This window comes from Lepisosteus oculatus, chromosome 15 (assembly GCF_040954835.1).
Source record: "Lepisosteus oculatus isolate fLepOcu1 chromosome 15, fLepOcu1.hap2, whole genome shotgun sequence".
Lineage (NCBI taxonomy): Eukaryota > Metazoa > Chordata > Actinopteri > Semionotiformes > Lepisosteidae > Lepisosteus > Lepisosteus oculatus.
Genome location: NC_090710.1, coordinates 3102850 through 3127332, shown reverse-complemented (window position 1 = coordinate 3127332; position 24483 = coordinate 3102850). Strand labels below are relative to the sequence as shown.

The window sequence follows — 24483 nt, the reverse complement described above, 5'->3', positions numbered from 1 at the left end:
CATTTCAGTGCCCAGACTGCACGTGGCAGACAGAAATTCATTCACAAATGAGGTTGGTAAACCAACAGCAGCTTAAGAAAAAGTAAGATTGTGGGTTTTCATTACTTTTTCATTAATTGGACCAAATGTATTTTTTCTAGGATATGGAATTGACTGTAGGAATACAGACCTGTTAATATTTCTAATAAAGTTCAAAAACATCAGAAGAGCCCATTATCCTTACTGAGTTTATAATTAAAGAGGAAAACGGCACTTTGTTTAGTGCCACTTCCCGGCAGTGCTCCTGGCTGCGGCACCACAGCAGGCTCTCACCTCGCTCAGAATGGCCCACACGGCCGAATCCCGGAGCACATTCAAGCGCAGCGCTGCCACGGGGTTAAACCTGGAGTCCACGGTGCCCTCTGCCACCCCGTTCTCAAACTGCCCTGAAGAGAAAGCACACAAGAGTCCCCACTCAGCGTCGGCACCGCCCGGGCAGCCCAGCTCTCGCGCCATCACAGTCTGCGGGTCCACCTCCTGGCGCCGGCCTCCAGGTAGAGGACAACGACGTCGATTCCAGTAGCGGGCAGCAATACATGCAGGTGTAGCTATTTCTTTAATCTGGACTGCTTGTAATTATTGGCATTGGCTTTTCCAATCCAGTACCACACAATGGAGAGGAAATCTGAACAGGAGGACAAAGGTTCGAGGGCGATGCGAGCATGGAATGGGCTACCAAGCATGCTGGTGAAGACGGTTCCCCGGTTTATGTCAAGAAACGGCTGGATGAGATCCTCCAGTCAGGACTGGACACATCTTTACACAAAGAGTGGTGGGAATCTGCAGCAAAGCTCTTTCAAGAAGCGTCTGGATCCTTGGATCCATTAGCTACCAACGACTACATGGGCTAGACTGGCTGAATGGACTCCTCTAGACTGTCAGAGAAGTGTGTGGTTCTTTCATTGACTGGCCCTGGGATAGATGAGATCAACTCCAGTGAAAAGAGGTAGACTGGGGACTCCAAGCCCTGTTCCTTGAAGCCGTTTCTCACCTGCTGGATTTTATTCCAGCTGTGCTCTTTATTTCATTGAACTCGCATGTGCTCGTTTTTCGGCTTGAAATTCTGAAACGTGATAAAAAGGCAACCGCCAACATATTTGGCAACTGAAAACAAAGAATTCAAAGGGATCCTCTAATTAGGGTAATTAAGGGTTCAACTATGCAGGCAAACGTTCAGCTGGAAGATAAAGCATTTACCTATTAATCAGTCTGAGATGTCCTGAGCCAAACCACAGGTGCATAACCTCCCAGGACCAGAGCCCAGCGGGAGTGTTTACATCCACAGCTGACAAGTGTTAAACCGCTCCTGTTAAGCTAATGATCAGCTCAATTATTGTCATTAAGACCAGAGAAAGACCAGAGGTCTACAGGCTCTGCAGCCAGGAAGGGGTTGTGCACCTTGGCCAAACAAGAAAACTCAACGAGAAGACAGAGCTTTACATTTCTAGCAGCATATATCCATTATTTTTTTAAAGTTACTACTGGAACATTGGCACCTCACAGTTAACATTTAGTTCCACTCACAAACCAAGAAACCCTTTTATGCTTACCGATTCTGTAGAAGCGGTCTTCTGTTCGTTTGGATTTATCTTTGGTCTCCAGTCCAGCTTCCTGAGAAACAGAGACATTCCATTCAAAGGACAGTTCACAATCAGTAGTCAGAACAAAATGTAACACTCTCACTTCCTCTTCGCTCACGATTGGCCATGGATTGGCAAAGTGATTGGAAATATTAAGTACAGGTCAGCAGCACAGAGGCACATACCGGATAATCAAACCGAGCACCTGCCTCAAGGTTGTGTTACACTCAGTTGAGGATCCATGAGTTTTAATTTGTTTTAAAGGAAAAAAAAAACTCTTTGGTGCCAGTTAGGATAACTCATGGGCAAACTCACTGTCCAGTGAGGTCAGGAATTCTGCCTCTGCGCCAGCTGGGGTTACTGCCGTCAAACAAGAACAAAGTGCTCTTGCATTTCAGAGTGAGAGGAAGGGAGAGGCCACCGTTTTGCTCACCAGCCTGTGACTAACTAAACACGAAATTGCGACATCCCCTGCAGCCAAGGAGAGGTTCGGCTGCAAGTTTAAGATGATCAACACACAGAATGTGTGTGTATTCAGGAAGTTCTCCTATTAAATCAGTTACTCCGAAAACAAACCTAAAGATATTAACCCCAGATGGCTTAAAATCTGCCATCTTCTAATTAATTAATTCAAAGACCTCCAACCCTGGAGATCTGGTCCTGGAGGGCCCAGGCCGGTTATCCAACTTAAAATCTCAGACTAGAAACGTCTCTACTTTACTGATCTGTTAATATAGTATCTTCTTCAGTTACAAGAATGCTAGTATTTAGGAGCCACAATGTTTTCATTTTTTTTCTAAAATTCTTCATTTTCAAATCACCTATTTAACTGATCACATTAAAATTGATCCAAGTGATCAATAACTGATGATTAACTGATCAGGATTTTCTGATCTGGTAGCATCCTGAAATAGCTAAAGCTATTTATGGTCATATTAATATTGACCACATCAATATTTACCCTTAAGACAACATTTAAAAAAACAAACTTGGGTTTACTGTATTAAACATGTATACCAATGGTGTCAACAGTTAAGAACTAGTAACCACAATTCTGTGGTTTCATTTCATTTCATTGCATTGTACTGCAGTGTGTTCAATAACATTTTTTAAACTGTTATGATTTTCTTTATGCCTGTCTTACAGAGAGCCAGGGAACTCTCCATCCTGACATTTCCAGGACATTGAAGAGCCTTTCGCTGTCAGATTTGTTAGTCACTTCTTTTATATTTACACTTCGGATTCAGCTGTAAGTGGTCAGAATGCCTGTGCAGTCCTTCCACTCTCTTCAGACAACGAGGGCTCAGTCATCTAAAATAATCCCGAAGCTCGCCGGTGTTTCCTACCGAGACGGGCATGATTTCCACAGTGGTGTTTTGGATCTTGTCTCCAGGATGCTCTGGGTTTCCACTGCGGAACAGGTACCTGTGAAACAAACAGCCAAGGTTCAGGTGTTGTCCCAGGACTATGATACACAGTCCTGACGGGCCAAACCTTCAAATACTGTCCAATTAAACATTCGCTATGAGTTTTTCAAAGGCACATACATATATAGACATACACACAGGTTAAAAGGAGAAAACGCTATTGTCTTGCAAAGCTGAAACAGATTTCAGAGAGCAACCTATCATTCGAAGAATTTAATGAGTTTGAACCTCCCAATCCTTAACCAAAGCTTTATACAAAACATATGAAAAATGAATGTTCATATAGGTTGGGCAGCATGGTCTGGACAAAGAGCTCAAAATCTTCAACTTTGCATGAAGAAAGAGAAAATCCAGCCAAAAAGCTGACAAGAGACAAAGTGATGTCTGAAACGTTAGAAACATGCAGGTCTGATGTCTGAGAAAAAACAAACATTCAAGGCTGAATTCTTCAATCCTCGTCAATAGCAGCGTAGCCAAAACATTGAAGGCTTTAGTGTTCAAGCAGAGAGGCAAACTCAAGTTCCATGTATGTATCATTTTTAAAGACTGATTGTTACAGTCTGTCAAGGGCTTGCTAATATAAATTAATCGCATAATCAAAAATCCAGCAAAACAAACTCCACTACTTCTGTTTTTTCTGATAGCTGTGGGTCAGAATTATCTTCAGGTGTCCCGATAGTAGACGGAGAAAGAGGGAGAAGGAAGGGAACTGTTTATAAACTCTTCTTAGATTTATACTGTAATTTCAGTTTTAATGGCTCCCGATGTTTTAACACAGAAAAACCGAAGGCCTTTTGAAAACATAAAATATATTAAAACGTGAATTCTAAAGATCATTAGTTTTGCAGGGTGAAAGTTTAATGCTGTACAATGCTCACAATCAGCTGAGCCAAGCTGATGATACTGAACAAACTGGTAAGGAAGGAAGCAAGCCACAGCCAAGTACCCGGGAAAACGATGCAATCAATCCCAGCCATCATCTCCAGCTCCGGTAGAAGGGCAGAAATTACTGCAAAGGACAGTGGCACTCAACCCAAGCTCTGGTGACCACTACAGCATGCCTCAGCACCTGCCCTAGACTAGCCATTACAGTACACTGCCGAAATGATAGGCTCACCTACACGAATGGCACTCGCTGTTTATAATGGATCTTTTATAACCAGACCATCAATCCACTAACAGGACCCTGCAGCTTTTTCTATTACACCAGTCGCACTGTAAGCAAGGTCTGGTGTTTGGAAACTAATGATAATTGATTTAAACATCATGGCTCCAGGAGTCTTCCAGCGGGCTGGCAGGAATCCCAGTGCTTTTTAATAGCAACTTGCTGTGCAGCACTCGTCGTATCCATAAAACCCATTTTCCCTTTTTTTTTTTCTAAGAGAGGCATTCAAGATTTTCCGGTGTCAAATCGAACGCATGTTTCCTTCTCGGTCGCTCGAGTATTTGAGCCAGTGACGTGCCCACTGTGCTGCAACCTTCTTGCTTTCCACCTTGGCCTGCAGCTCCCCACGCTTTCCTGCCCTTTAAAAGCTGCAAGAGAATCGCGGCTGTGACATTTAAAGCCCTGCACCTGGATTAACGAGTCCCAGAATGGGGGGAAATCAATGACTTTTCAACCCTTTGAAGACAACATGTATTTTAAGGGCGCCCAATAATAAAATCTAAAATACCACCATCATGGTGCCCTTGATGCATTTTGCTTGACACATGACACTCCTTTCTGGAGTGCGATTTGACGATGTTATTCAGATCACAGCCGTCTCTCATTAAAGGGAAGCATTTGAAGTGGCATCACTAGGAGGCCAGTCTGGCTCTGGCTGTGACTCCTGCTCCAACTTGTCCTGCCACCAGTGAGTGGCAGAGACGGGGTGTGGGGGCGTTTACACTCCTTTAGGGCCAGTCTGGGGTCCTCGTGCGGTTCTGCCTCGGAGGATGGTTCCGACTGCAGATAAGATTCATTTCAAACGGCGCCGCAGCTCGTCAGCTTCCACCTAGCGAGACGTCACGTTTCGACCCTGGGTGAGACCCTATAGCAAATACTGCAGTTACTGCTTTCCTCACAAATCAAGCTGGAACTGAAGGGGGCAGAACGTTTTCAAAGAAGGAAAATTAACCCAATATATGCTCCCATATAGAAACACCCTACTGTCTAAAGCTTTACATAAGAAGTTACTTTAAAGGCGCTATATAAATGAGTTTATTATTATATATTACCACGGAGCGAGATGCTGCACAAGGCTTACAATAATTGCGGTATTTGGTTTGTTCTGTGGCTTCAAACCCTGAAGTGCCCCTTTTAAAATATAACTGGAAGGACCAAAGATCTCAAGGCCACAGGAAGTTGGCCTACTGTACTCCAATCCCTAAACAAAACTCTAGAAAAGGTTTTTGTGAAATCATAAAATTCACCATCTTTAATAAAGCAGGTCCAATTTTGTACAGAAAACTACATGTCCCAAGTCACAGTCTAACAGAAGATAACAGAAGAATGACTTGCACATGATTCAGCTGAACATAAACGTTTGAGATCGCTGTAAATCAGTCTTTGGATTCTGTGGTGGGAGTCCAAAGGCCACGGAGACAGGAGCCACATTTCTCATTCTTCCTGCAGCCTTCACCTTTCAGAAAGTGCTCTCTGCCCTCTTGTGAGGCCCCTCACTCCGCAGGAGCTCCCACAGCCGCGGGGCAGCGGCGCATGTTTAAATCAACTCGTTAAAAGGCACCTGGCAACACTTTAATGATGGAGCTAATGATCAATTGATTTGTACTCAGAGCGGGCCTTTAGAGTTTCAGCATCCCCGGTGCAGCCTGGAAATCCAAACAGCAATGACTAATGAATAGAAAATATCCATTAGGGGAAGAGTGGGGGGGGTGTTTATCGTTGATTGCTGTTTGACAGTAGCAATTGTTTTACTTTATATGTACATCAGAAGAATTTTATCATTCTATGTCTTCAGTAAAATAAAATACACAGCTTTTAGGTACTGAATAAATGTTTTTAATAATAATTAATATATTGCATTTAATCCTCAAAGACGTATCTAAAGCATTTTGCATATAGGAAGGGACCTAATTGATCCAACACTGAAGAGCAGCCCCACCTGGGTGACACACAGAGGGCATTCTGCACCAGCAGCCCCACCTGGGTGACACACAGAGGGCATTCTGCACCAGCAGCCCCACTGCACAGCAGATCAGAGGAAGAAGTGAGAAAATTCTTCAGCATTTTAATTAATGGGGAACTAAGGTAAGGTATAGGAAAATTTAACATTTGTATTGACACTGTTCTGTTACAGCAGATTTCTGCGCTCTCCTACGTGTTTTGGCTTTGCTTTATCACTCATAGCAAAGGGCAAACGCTCTTCATCACCTGTGATCGGACTGTTAGTGACCCTCCTGTTCTTGAAATAGGCATTCAGGATCATCTACTGTAGCTCTTTGTTAATTATCCAGTCAAGTTTCTCAACATGAGGCCTGTTCATTCAGATTTTCCATTACCCTTGGCCAATTTAGACCCAAGGACTCCATTATACTTTACAAATCCGCAGTGGGGGACATAATAGATTCCTCAGCTCTGGTAAAAGTCAAGAAGACTCGTGTCTGTACAGTATCACTCTGGTTAGCACAGCAATCAACGCTTCTCTGTTAAACCTCATGATCAGAGAATGCCTATCTCATTGACATGCATTCAAGCAACACCATCAGTACTACAGTACTGCATTAACCACTAAGTCAGAAAGGAAAAGGTTTTCTTCAATTCATCTCCTGAATCCAGTTAAGAGCACTACTCTTACACACTGTACTGACCAGTGCAATCAATCTTCTGAGCTTTTATGGTCTAAAAATCATAAAATCAGAGGCCAGCCTGCATCTTATAGCTCCACTTCAGAGCTTAGTTCATACACTTTCAACTTTAGAACATCTCACCTTGCACAGTCTCAGCAGGTACCTGAAATAAATTCCACCACAGACTCCTTAGACCCTATTGCCACTCCCCTGTATTGCAATTCTCTGTTCCAAGATCACATACATAGAAAATCCATTAAGATCTGGAACGGCTCCCTTGACTCTTCATATTGAAAGTTTTTATCCCTTGGTTATAATAAGCAAAAAGCAAACTGTAGCCTACTCTGTACTATTCAGTAACAAAGAGGTGGTTTCCTCTTTAAAAAGATTTTAAAAAGATGAGCTAGCCTTCCCAATACTCCTATCAGCCCCTTTCATCTAGAAAGGAGTTCTTGCAGGAAGGTATAGTGTAGTACTATAACCTACAGGTCAATAAGGCTACATACATAAGAGCATCAAAATAAGACAGTCATCCGAATTACTGCAATCTTGTAATCAGCTTCATGAAGACGCAACTTCAGGAATCATCTCTTCAGCTCCACAGTCTTTAAAGTTCATTACATTTATTTTTTTAAAGTACTCTTACAAATGGACTGAACAGTTCACAAACTGGAAACGTCAAGCTTTTCAACTTTCAAAAAACACTTAACTCTTTATCCCTTGAGATTTGTAAAAAAAACTTTTTGCTGATGGAATATCTGTCTTCAGAGAGTAACCAGGCCCTGCTCATGTTACAGTAGTCATGCTACACACACACACACAAGTAAAAGGTCTTTGCTGCACTGTTGATGCGGAATTCATTCTCACAAGAACATTTTCCACTCCTCCTTTTTCTCACAACATAATCCTCAGGCATCCCAGCCAAAACAGAAGTACAGCAACTTAAAAGCTGGGAGACCTCCAGGGACAGTCTAATTGCAGCAATTTCTTTCCCTTTTCAAACAAGTAATGGTAATTACATAACAGCCCTGAAACAGCTCTGGATGGAAATAAGAAAACAGGACACCACAATGAATTTCTACATTTTCTGCATATTTCCATTCTACAAATGCCAGAATTTAGAATCTTCTTAGAGAAACGTGCAGTCAGCAGAACCAGGCTGACCAAAGGGTTTTAGAACGTTTTAGTAAAGAAAGAGTGAATGATCATGAGAATATTTAAAAAGAAAAAAAACAACAAAGGCTGGGCCCTGGAGGTGCCAAAGCCAACACGTCTCAGTTGGAAGAGCATTTAAAACAGAGAACAGGAGGCACATCTTTACCCAAAGAGTTGTGGGAGTCAGGAACATGGGTGTATGGAAACTACCCAGCCTTGCTGAAGTCGATACAATAGTTTCTTTCAAGAAAACAGCTGGATGAGATCAATTAGCTACAAAGTACGAAACAGGCTAGATGGGCTAAATGGCCTTCTCTTGTCAGCAACCATTCTTAATGAACAACAACATACCTAGGCATTGGAGAGCCAGTCTGCTGGGTCATGAGCTGACAGATGAGCAATTCTGCTGGGTCATGAGCTGACTGCCTGCAATTAGCGCCTTTAGTATGAAAGGTAAAGTGCCACAGGGCTCTCTTCTGTAAAAGTACACTAGTTGAACAGCTTATGTAAGTGATATGCTCTCCTGGTCCTGGAGGGCCACAGAGAACTGAGCATATAAATATTATGTCCTATTGCGCACGGATGTACACGCAATCGATGATAACATTTTAAAATAAACCAAGTTAAAAAAAAGTTAAGACCCAGCTCACAGGTCACTTAAATTCTGGATCTACAGTGCTGACCCACCTTTCAGTACTCAGAGAAAAGAATTGGATGTGTTTCACTCAAAATAACTGGACAATTCTGCTGTACAGTATATATTATAAAAGAGCAGTAAGTAGAAACAAGATGCAGGCTCCACTCAGAACCACATTTCCCAGAAAGCAATGGGAAATTAACTGCCTTCCTCTGTCACCTGACCAATTGGTGAAAGATGATTGGCTGGGTGACTGTTAAATCCAAGATGGGTGCAGAGGATGCAGAGGCTTCCAGCTGGCAGAACTTCTGTTATGCACTAGAACAGAGTGAAAAGGGAGCGAGGAAGCAGGTGACTGATAAACGACCAGTGGACACCTTAGAGAAGTGGGAATTTTTGGAAGAGAATTTCATTCTGGAGCCAGTAAGTAAGTAGCCCAGTTGTGTACAGAGAGCTTAGCTAGAGCTCTGAGAGATATGGTTATGTTCTGCTCATTGTGAGTGAACACCACTGTTGTTTATCTTAGTGTTATTTAGTTAGTGTGTTCGTTTCCCCTGGTTTCACTTCATGAGAAGATCACTGATACCACACCTCCACAACACACAAGATATACTGTATATTCTGGTCACCTCTCAATATTGACGGGCCTGTCGAATTTAAAGAGAACATAGTCTCCCGCCATTGGGGTGATGGCCCAGAAGAAGTCTTCGCCCATGTAGGTCTTCTCCAGAGTATGGCCCTGGTACACTTTGAGAGACGTGGAGACTTCTGCCGGAGGGTTAACGTGAATTTTGTGAAGTAAAGGCTTCAGGAAGTCCTTGTCCTGAAACAAAGGGAAAGAATTGACTTCAGATGCTGATTCATACTTATCTTTCAGGAATTCAATCATTTCACCTAAGAGCTCATGTCAATGTCAGCTTGTGAGAGTTCGTTGCTGTAAATCATTCTTGTATCATCAGAGGTTACTTATTCCTGGCAAGGCCCTGGCTACACGTTGAAGAGGACGGCAGTCCATCACAGGGTGCAGGCGCACACACACAAGCATAACTTTAGATGAGAGAATTTAGAGGTCGCCAATTGTCCTAGTGAGCAAGCTGGAACGTGAACACAAGGAGACCATGCAAACTCCACACAGAAGGTGAGCCAGGCTGGAAATGAACGCAGGACCCAAGAGCAGTGACATGTCAGTGCCAACCACCACATGTCCACGAGGAAAACACACAAGGCAGTGAGCTAAACCTCCATACAGCTTGAGGAAAACTTCAAAGCAAAAGCATCCCCAAAAATTACAATGCAAATTTACTGAGGCTAATACTGATTAGCAAAGGTGACCTGTTGAGAAAATTTCGGCCACAAGCAGGAGGTCATTCGCCATTAAATTAAAACAAATGCCATCCACTTTTCAATTTACAAAAATCTGTCTAGCCACACCAGACTTGCCTCAAGGACCAGCATTTTTTTTTTTAGATCTTATAGATCGTGGTTACTTCCAAAATGCTGTTTGAAATTTGTTGTCAACTGGCGTTATGTAGTTTAAGGATTAAATTTGAAATGGCCATGTTGTTTTGAAAATCTGGGATAAGGCACATGATCACAGTCCTCAGCATGGGCTGTCAGGGTGTCCCTGGGTGGCTATGCCATTAGTATGCTGTAAAAAGCTTACACAGCATATTTCATCTGAAATAGAGAAATAATCAAATGACACCACCTGCCAAACCACTCAGCAGATAACAACCTGGACATGACACAAGGGCATTCAGCTCCTACCCTCAGGCTGTCATAACCAGACACCGGGCAGGACAGAGCTCATTGAGGAACCCTGACATCAGCACTATGGTTAAACCCTTACTGAGCCTCTGCTATGTCACTGCCTCAGGAGAGGAGAATACCAGAGCGGACTGCAGTTCAGAAGCCATATTCTCCCTTGTAGCAACCAACACAGGATGGAGCAGACAAGAAGGATGCACCTGATTCCACCTCCTGTGTTGAGAGGGTCTCTGTGAACTTTGTACACACTTTTCTTGCAGAAGCTGCAATATTTTATGAGGTGGACATTCAGAACTAGTTTGAACTGGATTGGAAGAATACTGGACACAAGGGCTACTATGTAATTTTATACCGTTATACTGTATAGGAATGCGTGCTTTTGTGTTAAAAGCAGTTATCTTTAGTAAATAGGGAGGTAGGAAGATGTGCGTGAATTTGGAACACTGCCGATCTTGTAAACACAGGGAAGTGCAATAGATAACAGAAAAACATTTAAGGACTGTCCTAGTTGAATTACTTTGAGAAAAACACACCGAGCATCTCTGTGTGTTTCGCTCCCATGCGCATGAAATGAAAACTTCTTCTGACTTCTGAGAAGGGACTCCTGACTGTCTTTTAAGGGGAAGCGGGGAAAAAAATTCTCCAACACATGTCCCACACAGGGCCTTACACAGACGCACATTCCGAACCTGGAGGCCAGGGCTCAAGCTAGGGATGCAGAAGTTTAGCGGGACAAACTGACAAACCCATTCCGGCAGGAGGAAATTCTGATCAGACCTGCGGTATCCCCCCCCGAGTCGTGTTTTCCAATCAGAAGTTTTGGTTCAAACACCCCCAGGTATTAAACAAGGCTGACCCCAAGAAGAGACCCTGAGGACCGCTACCCCAGCGTGATACTTCAGGGCACGGAGAGGCGTCCTTCACCCACCACGGGGCTCCTGAACCGATTCCTGAGCATTTCTGCCACCAACAGCATTAATTAATCCAGCTCTGTGGAGGAGGGCAGCCCGTCCCTGCCTTGACTGCAAGACAGGAGCTTTCATAGATTAAATATTGTCAAGGCACCAGCACTCCTTCTGATTTTATCAAGCGACTGATTTCGCTCTCGACAGGGTTCCTCTGCAGCTCAGAGCTCTTCCTGAACTCCTGACCTGTGCTCAACTCTTGAAGTGCCTCAGTTCTTGCATTCCTGACGTGACTTACCAGCATTGTTCCCGTCCCAAAAATAAACAATATCCTCCCGATTCCACCCCGAAGAGCATTTGATTGCTACGCTGTGTGGGAGGATCCATTCTGTGTTGCAAGGAATGTTTAAAAGTCAAGTCACGGTAACAAGCCGAGTGTCTCAGACATAAAAGACATCTCAATGCACAGACGGATTTCAAGTTTGTATTTGGGAAAGTTGTATTTTTTTTTTTAGTTTAGTAGGGAGATGGGAGAACTTCACATAGTGCTATAGCAAAGCTGGTTTTTGAGTGGCCTATCAGTGTCCACTCTCTGCTGGGAGACAGTAACATCCCTTACAGCAGTAACATAAATGAGAAGCCCCGTATTTGAAAGGCAAAGATGCGCTCGAAGAATCCTCAGGAATACCACATTTCTTAACTTTGATCAGTTGATCAGGGATATCATTGCTACACTGATTGCTAAGTTTGCTGCACTGCCCGATTCACAGTAAATGAACTGGTTTGGAAGCCTGCCAGTTACAGAATACAGGGCCCAAGGATCTCCCTGACAGTGCTGTGCTGCTTCATGCCGGAAGGTGACCTCACCGTGAGTTTCTGGATCTTGCCGGCCAGTGACGAGTGCAGCCCCACGTGCTGGAACAGGGAGGGCCGGAACCGCACCCGCAGGCTGGACTTCTGCCTCTCGCAGTGTTTCTGCGGGGAGAGAGGAAAGGACACGCATCAGGGCCTTTTCAACACCTCTGGAGGCAAAGCGCCGCTCAGCCTTTCACATCGTTCACACCATTCCCAGCATTCTCTGAGAGCCGTCCCCCGGCCGACACTCAGAGCTTCACGCCAGCTCATCGGTGCCCTGCCATGGGTCGGGACAAACTCAAAACTCACACCTTCCCACTCCCCCAGCTCTGCCACAGTGTCACTGTCCACTGAAAGACATCCGCTCTAAAGCGTTAAGAAATTGTGCCAAGATTTTTTTTTTTTACATTGAAAGCCTGTGCCCTTGTTAGACAGCAGCACTCGGTAAACTGGACATTATTTCCTTACAGCTCCATACACCACAGGGGCTCCATTATCTGGCCATCTGGCACAACAGAGCCAATACTTCACATGGCCAAGTAATAAACGCAAATTAATGAAACCTGCAGGATAATTAATATGTTTGCAACTAAAGCCTCCAGTCAAAACAACTTGACCTAGAAGTCGAGCATGTTTCAAGGATAATTTATTCATTTTAAAAGCTCTTGAGGGCAGACCTGAATATTGATCTCCCCTCTGTGATGGACGAGAGTTGGGCCCCTCCAGGGAGACATTTATGTGTTGTTTGTGCATTCTCCAAGTTCTTGTGCTATCCCTGCCCTTCCAAGGTTAAAATGGACAAGACAGACCTACAGATCAAGACTTTGACAAAAGCCAACAGGTACATTCATATGTACCGGATTTGGCACATTTTCAGCCCTTCTCTGAACCTCTGTGAGTTTGCATACTGGAAAATATGTGGAAGTTCATTTAAAACTGACAACAGGAGGTGCTTCATTACACGAAGAGTAGTAGGAGAACAAGCTACAGTACACAGCCATGTTGTTGAAGCTGATACTCTTGTTACTTTCAAGTAATGTCTGGATCAATTAACAACTAAAAAACAAGCTACATGGACTAATTGGCCTCCTCTCATTTTGTAATCCTTTTGATAGTTTCTTAGATTTACACCCTCTGCCACCATCAATGACAACCCTTAACTCTTTTTAAGCGAGGAAACCGGCAACATCTTTGCAGCAGATACTGTTATCGGTTATCCAATCTCTTAAGTAAATATCTTTAATCTCCCTCACAAAGCCACCATTAAGCCACCTTGTCTCTCTTCAGTCAGCTCCAGTTTTCTTAATCCATTCATTTTCAGGTCCTTCATATTTCAAAGAAAGAGTGAGTCAGAGCCTAGCCCAAGAGGCACAGGACGCAGGGCCAGACTCCACCCAGGATGGTCCACCCCAGGGTGCACACACGTTCACTCACACCCAACACCCACTTCTCTTTCTGCGTCTCCTTTCTCCATTGTCTTCCATCTCAGGTGTACACTTGACACATCGAAAACCACGAATAAGCAAATAAAAATCTTAAAACAAGGTGCAAATTAAAGGAATTTAACATGGTGCGAATGCTCTTGATCATCTTCTAAAAAAAAACAACTTTACAAATTAATATTGCATTAGTTGCTGACAACACGAACAAACCTAACTCTAAAAATTAGTGGAGTTTATCTGAATCTAAGAGTAAATTTGATTCCGTTTGCAATCGCTGCCATTGTAAATTACAGAAAGAGAAAGAAACTGAGTTCATAATGAATGACTCTTCACAAACCTTTTCATTTTTTTTTACCATTTCAGTCTTTTTAAAAAGGTAACGTTACTTTACCCTCCCAAGAAACCCTGCTAGACTCCTAGGACACAGTTTCCAAAACAAAAGACCTGAATGAATGTTCAGATTCTCCAGAGAGATTATACTTTGTCCCAAATCAAATGCTTTTAAGACACTGTAACGTGCTGAAGTCCCATTTTTCTGTTCTGAGGAAGTCTCAAACTTGTGAGTGTTGTATGGTGTGATGCATCACAGTATAAAAGACACACACACCTTTCACAGCATTGATTCAGTAATTGAAACAAAACTGAAAAGATAAAAAACACTTGGTAGAATCACACAGTGTCTTTGCGAAATAAAAGGTGGAGCTAAAAATTGGACATTAATATTTGTCACGAGCCATTCAAAACGGTGATTCTACTTCCAACACGAACAACAATTAGTGCCTTATTTCAGGAAGAAATGTAGCCAGCTTGAAGTTTTCCTAAAGGTTCATTGTGTTAGTGTACAGAGGAACTGTTTGCAGTTTCGAGACAAGGCATTCTGACTTGTTGCTTCTGGTGAAAGTCAAAGCTCAGGGGGCTCTTGGAAAGTCTGGTGATCTATGGTTTTCTCGAGGCACTTACTCAGAATGCTGGGAAATTCCGTGCCCTAGACTGAAACAATGTCATGAGGCAAAGGCATGGGATTTCTCTCGCAAACATAAATCACGATGGACTCTAATGGAATGAAGGTATCCCACAGTAAAATATTCAAAACTCAAATGCTGCTCGAGTAAAAGAATTGCTTGGCTCACTATTCAATTACCTCAATTAGTGACTCAGCAACTGGCCAAGAATCCCACATGATATATCATGCATACATCTTACTAATGTGACCTATATGAAGGAAAATGCAGGAATTCAGGAACAGTTTGTGTAAGGTCCTCTATCAGATTTGGATACACCGTGGACTTTACATCTAATTACAAAACTCTTTACATCTAATTACACCTTAAAACAGCCTACTGTTTGTCCAATTGTGAACATATTTTGAGAACATGCATTAAGAACATTCTTAATACTTTACATGAGGCTATTCATTTTGTTCTTGATGGCACTGTATAAAGTCACCAGATTTGCATTGCTACATGGCTTCTCAACTGCTCATATATATATACAGTAAATACTATATATAGACTTGGCTTAAGAAGTTACACTTGAGCTATTTTAGGGACATTTATCACCCAGTAACATGGATTAGTAAGAATATCTGGATCATAGGGTTATATTGTAATGTGTAAAATGTCACTATACATACAACACTAAGCCACACTTCCCTTAACATGGACTGTCACAACTGGCCTTTCAAGAGCAATTTTTCAAACGCAGCAGCATTTCCAATGAGGTGCCTATGCTGTACATGTAGAGGACACTGGCTGAAAGTGGTGAGCATGACAAGGCAGTGAAATACAATCTTCAAGACAGTGAGAGATGGGGGCTGACGGGCCAGTGCACAGGGGGAAATCTATCTAAGTGGTTTGGGACACATCATAGCCCAAAGCTTTCTTAATCTGTGGAGAAGATAAGGCAAAGTCACCTACTGTATGACTTTCCTCGTAAACATAAGACAATACACTTTACAAATTTGATGGGGGGGGGGGAACAGACATTCAGAGTAAAGTTCACATCCGCTTTTTCTTTGTAGCAAGAAAATAAGGTTAGCAAGTGAAGCCACAGAAATCTCCCAGGGATGCTAAGTTACGAATTCTCACGGGCAGCCAGAATGTTTGAGTATGATTCTACTTGATTAGGCATTCGTTTTTCCTTTATGTATGAAAGGTTAGTAATATCTGCCAATGCGTTCTGTAACTCTGACCCAGGGTATCCTCTCACGGGCCTCGCCATCTCCAAAATCCCAAACGAACAGCAACTTTTATAAAAGCAACCACAAGAAAAACAAGTCAATGTTTTTCCAGTCTTGCTTCTTCACTCACAGTGATAAGGAGGGTTTTAGCCATTTCCTGTAGTTTCATTTTTCACTGGGTGTATTTACTGTTACACGGACTCTCTTGCTGATGGTTAAACAGGTTTACCAGTCGTGCCTGGAGGTCAATGGTTCTAATCTGAGCCACGACACAATGCCCACAATGGGGAGTCGCTCCTCGAGTTCAAGCATTTCTTCCGGGGGTGGGTGGAATGAATCTGGCTGGGGAGCTTTGGACGTCCTCAAAACCAGCAACCCGTTCCCAAAAAGGCACTAGTCTGTCAACTCCCAAAACCTGGATCATGTCAATTTCACAACCTTTTCACTTTAACCGCCCTGTATGACCAATTCCATTGCAGCTGGAACATACTTGTGGACTGGCTGAGAGCTGAGTGTCTCAGGCTGTCTGGGTTATATTCAACATTTTGGGACGCCTACATCGAATGGGTCTGGGCCCTGAGACTCCATCTCGAGTGTAACCGTGCACAAGAGAGCACTCACAGCTGAGCTCTGGGCTTCATTAATACATGACAGTCCTCCACTGAGCAACGGCTCCACAAAACACACATCAAATATCTGCTGTTCTGCATCTGTCGCAGAAGCCAGACCAGCGGCCCAGACTCCATCACTGATGCTTCGAAACCGATTGGGAGTATGACTGCAGATGTACCCGGCCGTTCTAAGTTCTGTCGTTGTTGTTTTGGAAAGAATGCCGTTTGTCACAGCCCACAGAACGGCAAGGCTGAGCTGCCATCTAAAACAAACAAAATTATTCCGGGAGTTGCTACATTTAAAAAAAAATGAAGCAGATCAGTGAAGCGAACGGTTTGTTCCCTTAGCGCTGCTCCTGTCTGCATGACTGAGTGTTAAACGTTCTTTGGGGAGAAGAGAGAGACACTGTGAAATAATGACACTTCATTTCCACAGCACACTCTCTCCCTTTAGTTTTCTCTCGTTCCACAAGAAGCGATTATCAGATTGGGAAGAAATGATCTCCTGGCATATGTGGAGTCCGCTTATCCTAATTAAGGGTTTATTTTTTAATCCCCGCGTAGAATTATCCATTTCAGATGATAAACACAACACGAAGGAAGGAAGCAGTTACAATAACAGTGCCTATAAAATCAATTATGATTTAATGTGTCTTGATTGCGAGCTCTTAGGCCTCAAAATGTGTTACTTCGGAAAGGGTGTGCACACTTTCTATAAGCACTGTATTACTCTTGGCAACATATCGCAACCAGGTCCTTCATTAACCTCGGATGGAATTTAACAGAAAATGTGTTTAATTTCACTGCAATATTTCATCTTAATCTCTGCACCAGGTTTGTTTTTAAATTCACACCAGAATTGCAAACGTAGGGATGCCAGACGTCACAGCGCAGCTCGGCTTACTTTCAAAACAGGTTTACTGTGGAGGGAAGCAAGGCAGAGAGACAGCAGCACACTCACTGTGGAGTGTTAATGTACAGAACAATGCAGTTAATGCATTACCACATGAAGAATAGAATGTAATGAAAAAGGAAAAAAAGGATTTTGGGAAGGGATATATTTGAACACCAGCATAAAATGGATATATTAAAGTGCTAGAATGTTAACGACCTTACTCAGTTAAATGAACGTCTCAGAGCTACAACGGGCAGATTTTGTCAAACAAAGAAAAAACAAATTAATTCTAACTTCATACCATTGAGCTCTTTCGACCCTATTCCAGTCACTTTCAATGAGATCCTGTGATGACAGCAAACACCCAGACAAAGATGGATGTGATAGCCACGAGCTTGCTTCAAGTTGACGCACTGTTCAAAACTCAATAGGGCATTGAGACTTTGAGGGCTTTCACACAAAATGGCTTGTCCACAGAAAGGAATAAACAACAAATAAGCGCAGGAAATTCCAAAGAAAATGATATTAAAAATACATTGCTGATGTGATGAATGGAAAAGCAGTTCAACCTGGTTATTTTCTTATTTCGTTGCAATATCTGCTTCTGATTTTCCTTTACAAAGGCTGCGCAGGGCATCAATTTGTCTCAGTTCACCGCCATTACAATTACCCAGGCCTACACAGTAACTTGTTTTCCTTATAATTACCGACCTGATTGTGCAAGGTGGGTGAGCAGTTTTCCGCAAAGTCCTGGTCAGTGTGGGTAATTACCTTTGATCGAATGATCAAGGCAAACTACTGCTAATTTGAATTGTGTTTTTCATTTTATTCTCTAAATGAATTCTACCTCCTGACAGGTAAAGGAAACTTGCAGACGAGAGCTGTGGATTACTGTATGCAGGATTTATGCTTAAACAAGAGTCTGCTCTCAGAATGTCATTTACAGTAGTACCAATGGTCAGGTCAAAGAAAGTTTAAGAACAACCTCGATTCATCTGTATAATTCACTTTCTCACCATTTGACATGCCTTTGTTACAGAACATTCATCAAAAAGGTCAAGGGTGGACTGATGTTCTCCGTTTTCATTTTTGTCAGAACAAAAGCACTGCTATATTTAAGAGGCTTAAAGAAAAAGGTCTATTATCTATTCAGGCTGTAACAGATGAAATAAAGACAGGACTTCATACAAGTATTTAAAATGTAGCAATCTTCCTCTCATGTACAATCTTGATGTTCTGTGCACAAACGATTTCATTACCTAAGGGCACCAGAAAGGTTACCAATTACAGGAATCAAAGTGGTCTGCTGTGCTCATTTCTTATGTAGCTCATGAAGTCAGGTCTTGCACAGTGGTTGAGAAACTGCTTCCACAACACTGTCTGACAGCTTGTTACGTGCTCAGCCAGTCATGAAGAGCTGCCTCCTGCTCTCAGTCCTGAACATGCTTGTGCTTCAATTACCCCTGGCTATGCTGCTCCATGTTGGGTTCCATTAGACCGATACTCCAACCCAGTGGTTTTTAACCTGGTGTGCGCACACACACCCCCCAAGGGTGCGAGAGAGCCGGATTGTTTTAAACGGTAAATAACTGAAAACATAAATTAAGCACAGGCAGTAAAACTACTTTGTTTCATCAAACCTTGGTATTTTAAGGTAAAGTTAAAAGTATACATCTTCCTCATTTTGAATGTATATAGTTTTGTTTAAAAGTTATATAATCGTAAAATACTAAGAAAACAAATAGATACATTTTTGATGTATAGTCGAAAGTGTATAGTGAAAGAGAGTAATGTTGATTATATGTAAAATGGTTTTGTTTTGTTCTCTAAAATAAAAACAAATGAAGGAATCAAAGTGGTCTGCTGTGCTCGTTTCTTATGTAGCTCATGAAGTCAGGTCTTGCACAGTGGTAAAAAAAAGACATTGCAAAACATTGAAGAAGGTCAATCAGTCTGGAGACCAGGGGTTGTAAAATGAGATCGGTGTAGAGGAAAAAAAACTTTGCCCTGCAGTCTCATGTTCTGAATGTTACAGCCTCTGTGCCTGTAGAATCTCTCAATAAAACCCAAAGTGAGCCACACCTGTTATTAGATTAAGCTACACTGCAAGCAACCCAGACGAAAATAAAAGCAAGAGAAATGGTGGAGCGAAGTGACAAAAGGTGTAGTGTGTGTCGGATACAGATCTCCCAGGGAGCCTTACTCCCTAAGTAAGGGTATACGACACATCATCATTAATAACCTGTACAACGCATCCACCTTGCGTCTGGGCAGAGGCAACATTGACAGTGACCTGTTTCTGGACAGAACAGCAAAATTATAAATCTGTTCTTTTTCTTTTCCTGTTTACAACCGTTTCAGTGCAATATATGCCAGGGACCTGTGCAAAACATTTATATTTATAGTCACATTGTGCAATACGACTTTTTTGCGTACTGTTCTGTTCTGGTTTGTTCTTTGTGTGTTCTGGACTGTGAGTAACCGGTCTTAGTGCACTTCTCACTGTACTGATTGTATTGTATGTATTGTATTATTATTGTATCATTCGTTACACTGCGGCTGTGTTGTGTGTGTTAAGCTACTGATGCAGTGCAATTTCCCTCACGGGATCAATAAAGTATCTATCGATCTAAGATTACTAAGTAATCTTTCTAAAATTACTTAGTCCTTACACAGTAAGATTTTCTCCTTACTATGGAGTTTTTGGTTCCCTTCCTCCATGTTCTTCTGGTCTTTTCTGTTCTGTATTCACAACATGATTAGTCACTTGGGGAACCTTGTTGTGAATTGAATTGACCTACCGCATCTTTCTCCGGGTTGCAGACCTTCACCCAGAGAATATGGTCCAGGAGCCAGTCGATGGGCTTCTCCTTGTAGAACATGAGGATGAACTCCACAAGGAGGTTCAGGTCAGGAGCCTGGAACATCTTTCCTGCGAGGAGGAGAAAGTTATCTTGCCGACGCATTCATCGCGGCAAACTTAGATTTGTACCCACGTACACAGGCAGGAATGTGCACTGAGGTAATCCGAGTGGAAGACCTTCCAGTAACGAGTCCAGTCCAGAGCCCTGACCTCTCCTCCACACAGCGGAAACAAGGCCTCCAGACGCCCCATCAGCAGCTCCCTCCAGCTGGACTGCGTGTAGCTTGGGGAGAAATACCTAGGCTGCCTGCAATACCTTCAATTCAATACGGTTGGCCTGAGATTTAGGCATTTACATGCATTTGAATTCTGGCTTTGAAAAGCCGGGCTGTACTTGCCAAGGCAGCTCAAAAGGAAAGAGGATTTTCTTTCCCCTGAGACTTGGCTCCGCGATTTCTGAGTGCCGTCAATCACTTCTGGCTTTCAAATCTGACCCGTAAAGAGGCCTCTGTTTCCCGAGTCACCTGGCCCACTGCTTTCATGCAAGGTACTGCCCCCGAAAGCCGCACGCTTGCTAGAATAACATGGGGAGCACAAAGAGGTGCCGATTCTGCAAAGACCGCTGCGCTAGAACCCCCCTGTGGAGTTACCAGCAGGTGCTCAGCATACACAAGATAGCAGCGCTTGATCTGTTTGCAGTCTGAGTGTAAGAAGTCTCTGCTGAATGTCACTCCAGAGTGAGGTTAGGTGGCGGCAACAGCTATACCTGTATATTGAGGCTAGCGGGTCATGTCTGTATCTGAAGTACATGATTGGGGGAAAAAAAACTATTACAACCAAGACATTTGTCATCTGGGATTTTAACTGCTTAAGTATGTAGAAATGTTAATTAAATGTTTTGGAGGTAAAGCATTATGATTTACAGCTGGCAGGAGCTGTAAGGAGGAAAAGGACTGGGCAGCCCGTTGGGGTTTATGCACAGCAAGGAGAAGAAACAACGCAGAGGAGTCTAAGTTTAAAACCATCGCCTGGAGATGTGCAGACCACAAGGTTACTTGCCGTTGGACGTCAACTCAGCCGCCTACTGGTCCATCCTAAACAGCCAGCCGCAACAGGATGCATCATTTTTTAAATCAGGGCTGAAGCTGTGTGTAGGCAGGTATTATTTTTTACATTAAGCACTTTAATTAGTCTGTATACTCCTAAGCGCACAAACAGCATGAATCTGCCAAAACAGCTGCCCAGCAGCCATAACATGAAGGCCGCCAGGGGCACAGACAACGCCAGGGGGGTATGGTTGCAGGTGGCAGTGCCTCCCCTCACAGGGTCACTTAGATTAGCCTACGTGCTGATGAATATCTGACGGCTCGCCACGCCATGGGGGCGGAGAAGAGCTTGAGAAAAGGCAGGCTCAATGCCACTGTAGAAAAGACTAGACAGTCCATTGTGAGCACTGAGACTCAATTAAAATGTCGCCCACTCCTTCAGTGACAAGGAAGCTCACTTTTCTCCTCCTGCGATTCACCCCATAAATGGGCTCCCTAAAAGAGGTTAAATTACTGAAAAAGTTTGTGTGCTGTTGATTTATGAAACCATATAAATGCACAGTCCTTGAATATCATCTCAATTATTCGTTTCAGTGCCTTCTTTTCTACTCTTATCTTCGCACATGGTGTTGTCGTTGACTATAGTTTTCAAAACCTACCACATCTGCTCTGTTGGTTTGGGATTCTGAGAATCTGCATAGTTTAAGGACGGCATTTTGTAAAAACATTCATTCATCGATTGTGTGTACTTGACTCACTTTCTGCTTATATGGGCTCTGTTCACTCCTGCAAACATTTCTGTAATGAGCTGGTGACAGAGACATGAGAATTTCAATTTCTCCCTCATTGTCTAAAGCTACTATATTGTTTTTTTTTCCTTCTTTTCTTCTGCAAGATAAAAGCTTTGATGTCGCTGTGCATGTCCCTGGTGCTCAACAAACCCTGACACCACTCCCCTCAGGCTTCATTTTCAATTATTCAACAGAAAACACAGACTCGTGAAGCGCTGGCTCTGTGCCACGCTGACAGTTTCCTTACCGATAAAACCCAGCTGGGAAAACTCCAGAATCATCCAGTCTTCTGAAGAAAGTTGGAGTGCAAAGTTTTTCATGGTGGCAAAATAGTTTGGTTTGGCAACAATGTCATCTTCAAGCTGATGAGAGAGTAAAAGAAAATTCAAACGAGGCCAAGTGATTCCAAGTTAAGTTTCATACACCTTTTACATAGTTTTCCAAGTTTTCCTTTAACAAGGCAGCTCAGTAGTAAGATCACCTATACTTTCTGCAAATCTAAGCAGTGCTTTGACGCAAGGCAAATCCTGTCTTAAGCGAGATGTTTGCCCTTTTGTCAAGTGCTGAAAACAGGACAGGAGACATTGCTCCTAAAGTACATCCCTCTGACTGTGCCTGTTATGAGCGGTCAGCTGCACTGTAATCTGCCCATCACTTTTGTTTTTTTTTTTAATTAGGAACTGACAGCTGTGGTGCCGATTTGCAATTTGACATCAAACTGAGTCCAGAATCGTCAGTTATGAAATCGACACACTTTATCGCACAGCCCCCTCAGTGGCACTACAGATACACAACTGAAACCTTAGCCGACTTGGTAATAGGATTGATGTGAACATTAAGGAACGATGATCTTGTTGTGCACTGCAAGTATGTAATTCAACCAGAAATGAAGAAATCAACTGTGATCATAATGATTCACCTTGGTCTACCATCCGCGGTGCCTTTTCCATACAGAAGACCGAATATGGATGGATCGATCGATCAGCTAAAATCAGTTTAACTTAACTCCCTTCAATTCACTCATTAAAGACAACCAACCTACAGTGCCTGTACTTTCCTAAAAGCTGTGTGGAATGAGGAAGCTCAGACTGCCTAAACCGAGGTATAAGGGGTGAACAATTCAATGACAAACTGCACAGCTGGACAAAAATCTGTTTGAGCGTTCCCATAGCAACTTTATAATTCTATAGTGCCTTCCAGCTGAAATGTTAGGTGATTTTCTAGAGAAACCTATTTTCTTTTATAAAAATATATTTCAGCTCCTAAAAGCCCAGGTTGCTAAGGTAACACACTGGAAGTGGCAAATTCTAACGTGACACCAATAATAAAACTGCTTTCACCACAGGCTGATGCCACATATCTGTAGGTGAAGTCTGTGTCAGGGTACACAGCTGAACACAGCAACATTCACATTGTAGAAAGGCAAAATCTCTGCAACTAAAATGTTGGCTGAGCCAAAAGTTTTGCCCCCCAGTAGAGGAAAAGAGGACACAGATTACAAAAATTTAATAAGTAACAGGGGAAGAAGCACGTAGCTTCAGGTGTACACATACCTGCTGTATATGCACTTGTATGGTCACATAGCTATATGCACACACGCTGCATGTAATAGACATGCATACCTAAATATGTGCACATTAAACAACTGTCCACAATGCAATGGAAAAAGGGAACTTGGCCCTCACACATTTGGGAAATCCTGCAACTCGGATCACCGACAACAGATTATGACAATCACAAGCACAGCAAATCTTGAAATCATTTCAACAAAATCAACTCCTAAGACTTCTAAAGAAAAAATGATTTGAGAAAAACAATTGTTGTAATACAAAGGAAGCACAATATGCACATACCTGCACATAGTACACCCCTTTATTCAAAGCATACATCATCAGGAAGGAGTAGTCCAAATTCTGTTTTGTTCTCCACCTACAACAGTAATAATTATTCTTAATGTCATGTTGCTCTATCAGACCTCAAGTCTAACCTTCAGCCTCCCTCAAATGAAGGCAGCAGGAATACAAGCATATTTTAACCGAGTTGTCAGAAGAAGGAGTGCCGAGTAATTATACGGTTTGGGTGACCTGCTGCTGAGAAATGTCACCGTAACAGATCTACACTACACTTCCCTCCTAGAGTATTAAGTGACATAAATCAATACTTAATGTGGCCTGCTTATGCAAACTCCCAAGTGACAGATCCAATTAAGAAAGCAATAGAAACACAAATAGATTAGAAAATGAAAAGGAAATGGATGGTGTGACAGAGACGCTGTCAGTTTCTGGGATATTTATGTAGCCGTCATTCTGTTAGGCTTTTTTCTCAGCTAATAACAGCTGAGCATGAGGAGTGTGACTGGGTCTGGGTCTTGTAGGATTGTCCATTATGGTCAGTCTCTACTAATGCCTTGTTCTTCCCTCTTTCATCTGGAGACTTTTAAAACAGAAAACCTATTTTCCTAAATGCTCAAGCTCTCCATCGTGTATCTTGTGCCCTACCCAA

General features: G+C 42.7%; 1 protein-coding gene across 1 annotated transcript in view; it reads right to left on the bottom strand.

The window, feature by feature from the left end:
• mgat4a (alpha-1,3-mannosyl-glycoprotein 4-beta-N-acetylglucosaminyltransferase A) overlaps positions 1-24483 on the bottom strand; it is a 67484-nt gene that overhangs the window by 3497 nt on the left and 39504 nt on the right. Inside the window, exons 8-15 of the mRNA XM_069179011.1 lie at positions 23835-23910; positions 22229-22343; positions 20083-20213; positions 12167-12274; positions 9257-9450; positions 2966-3044; positions 1590-1650; positions 313-425 (exon numbers count right to left, since the gene is read on the bottom strand). Coding sequence (XP_069035112.1) covers positions 313-425; positions 1590-1650; positions 2966-3044; positions 9257-9450; positions 12167-12274; positions 20083-20213; positions 22229-22343; positions 23835-23910 — 877 coding nt within the window. The remainder of the gene's footprint in view (positions 1-312; positions 426-1589; positions 1651-2965; positions 3045-9256; positions 9451-12166; positions 12275-20082; positions 20214-22228; positions 22344-23834; positions 23911-24483) is intronic.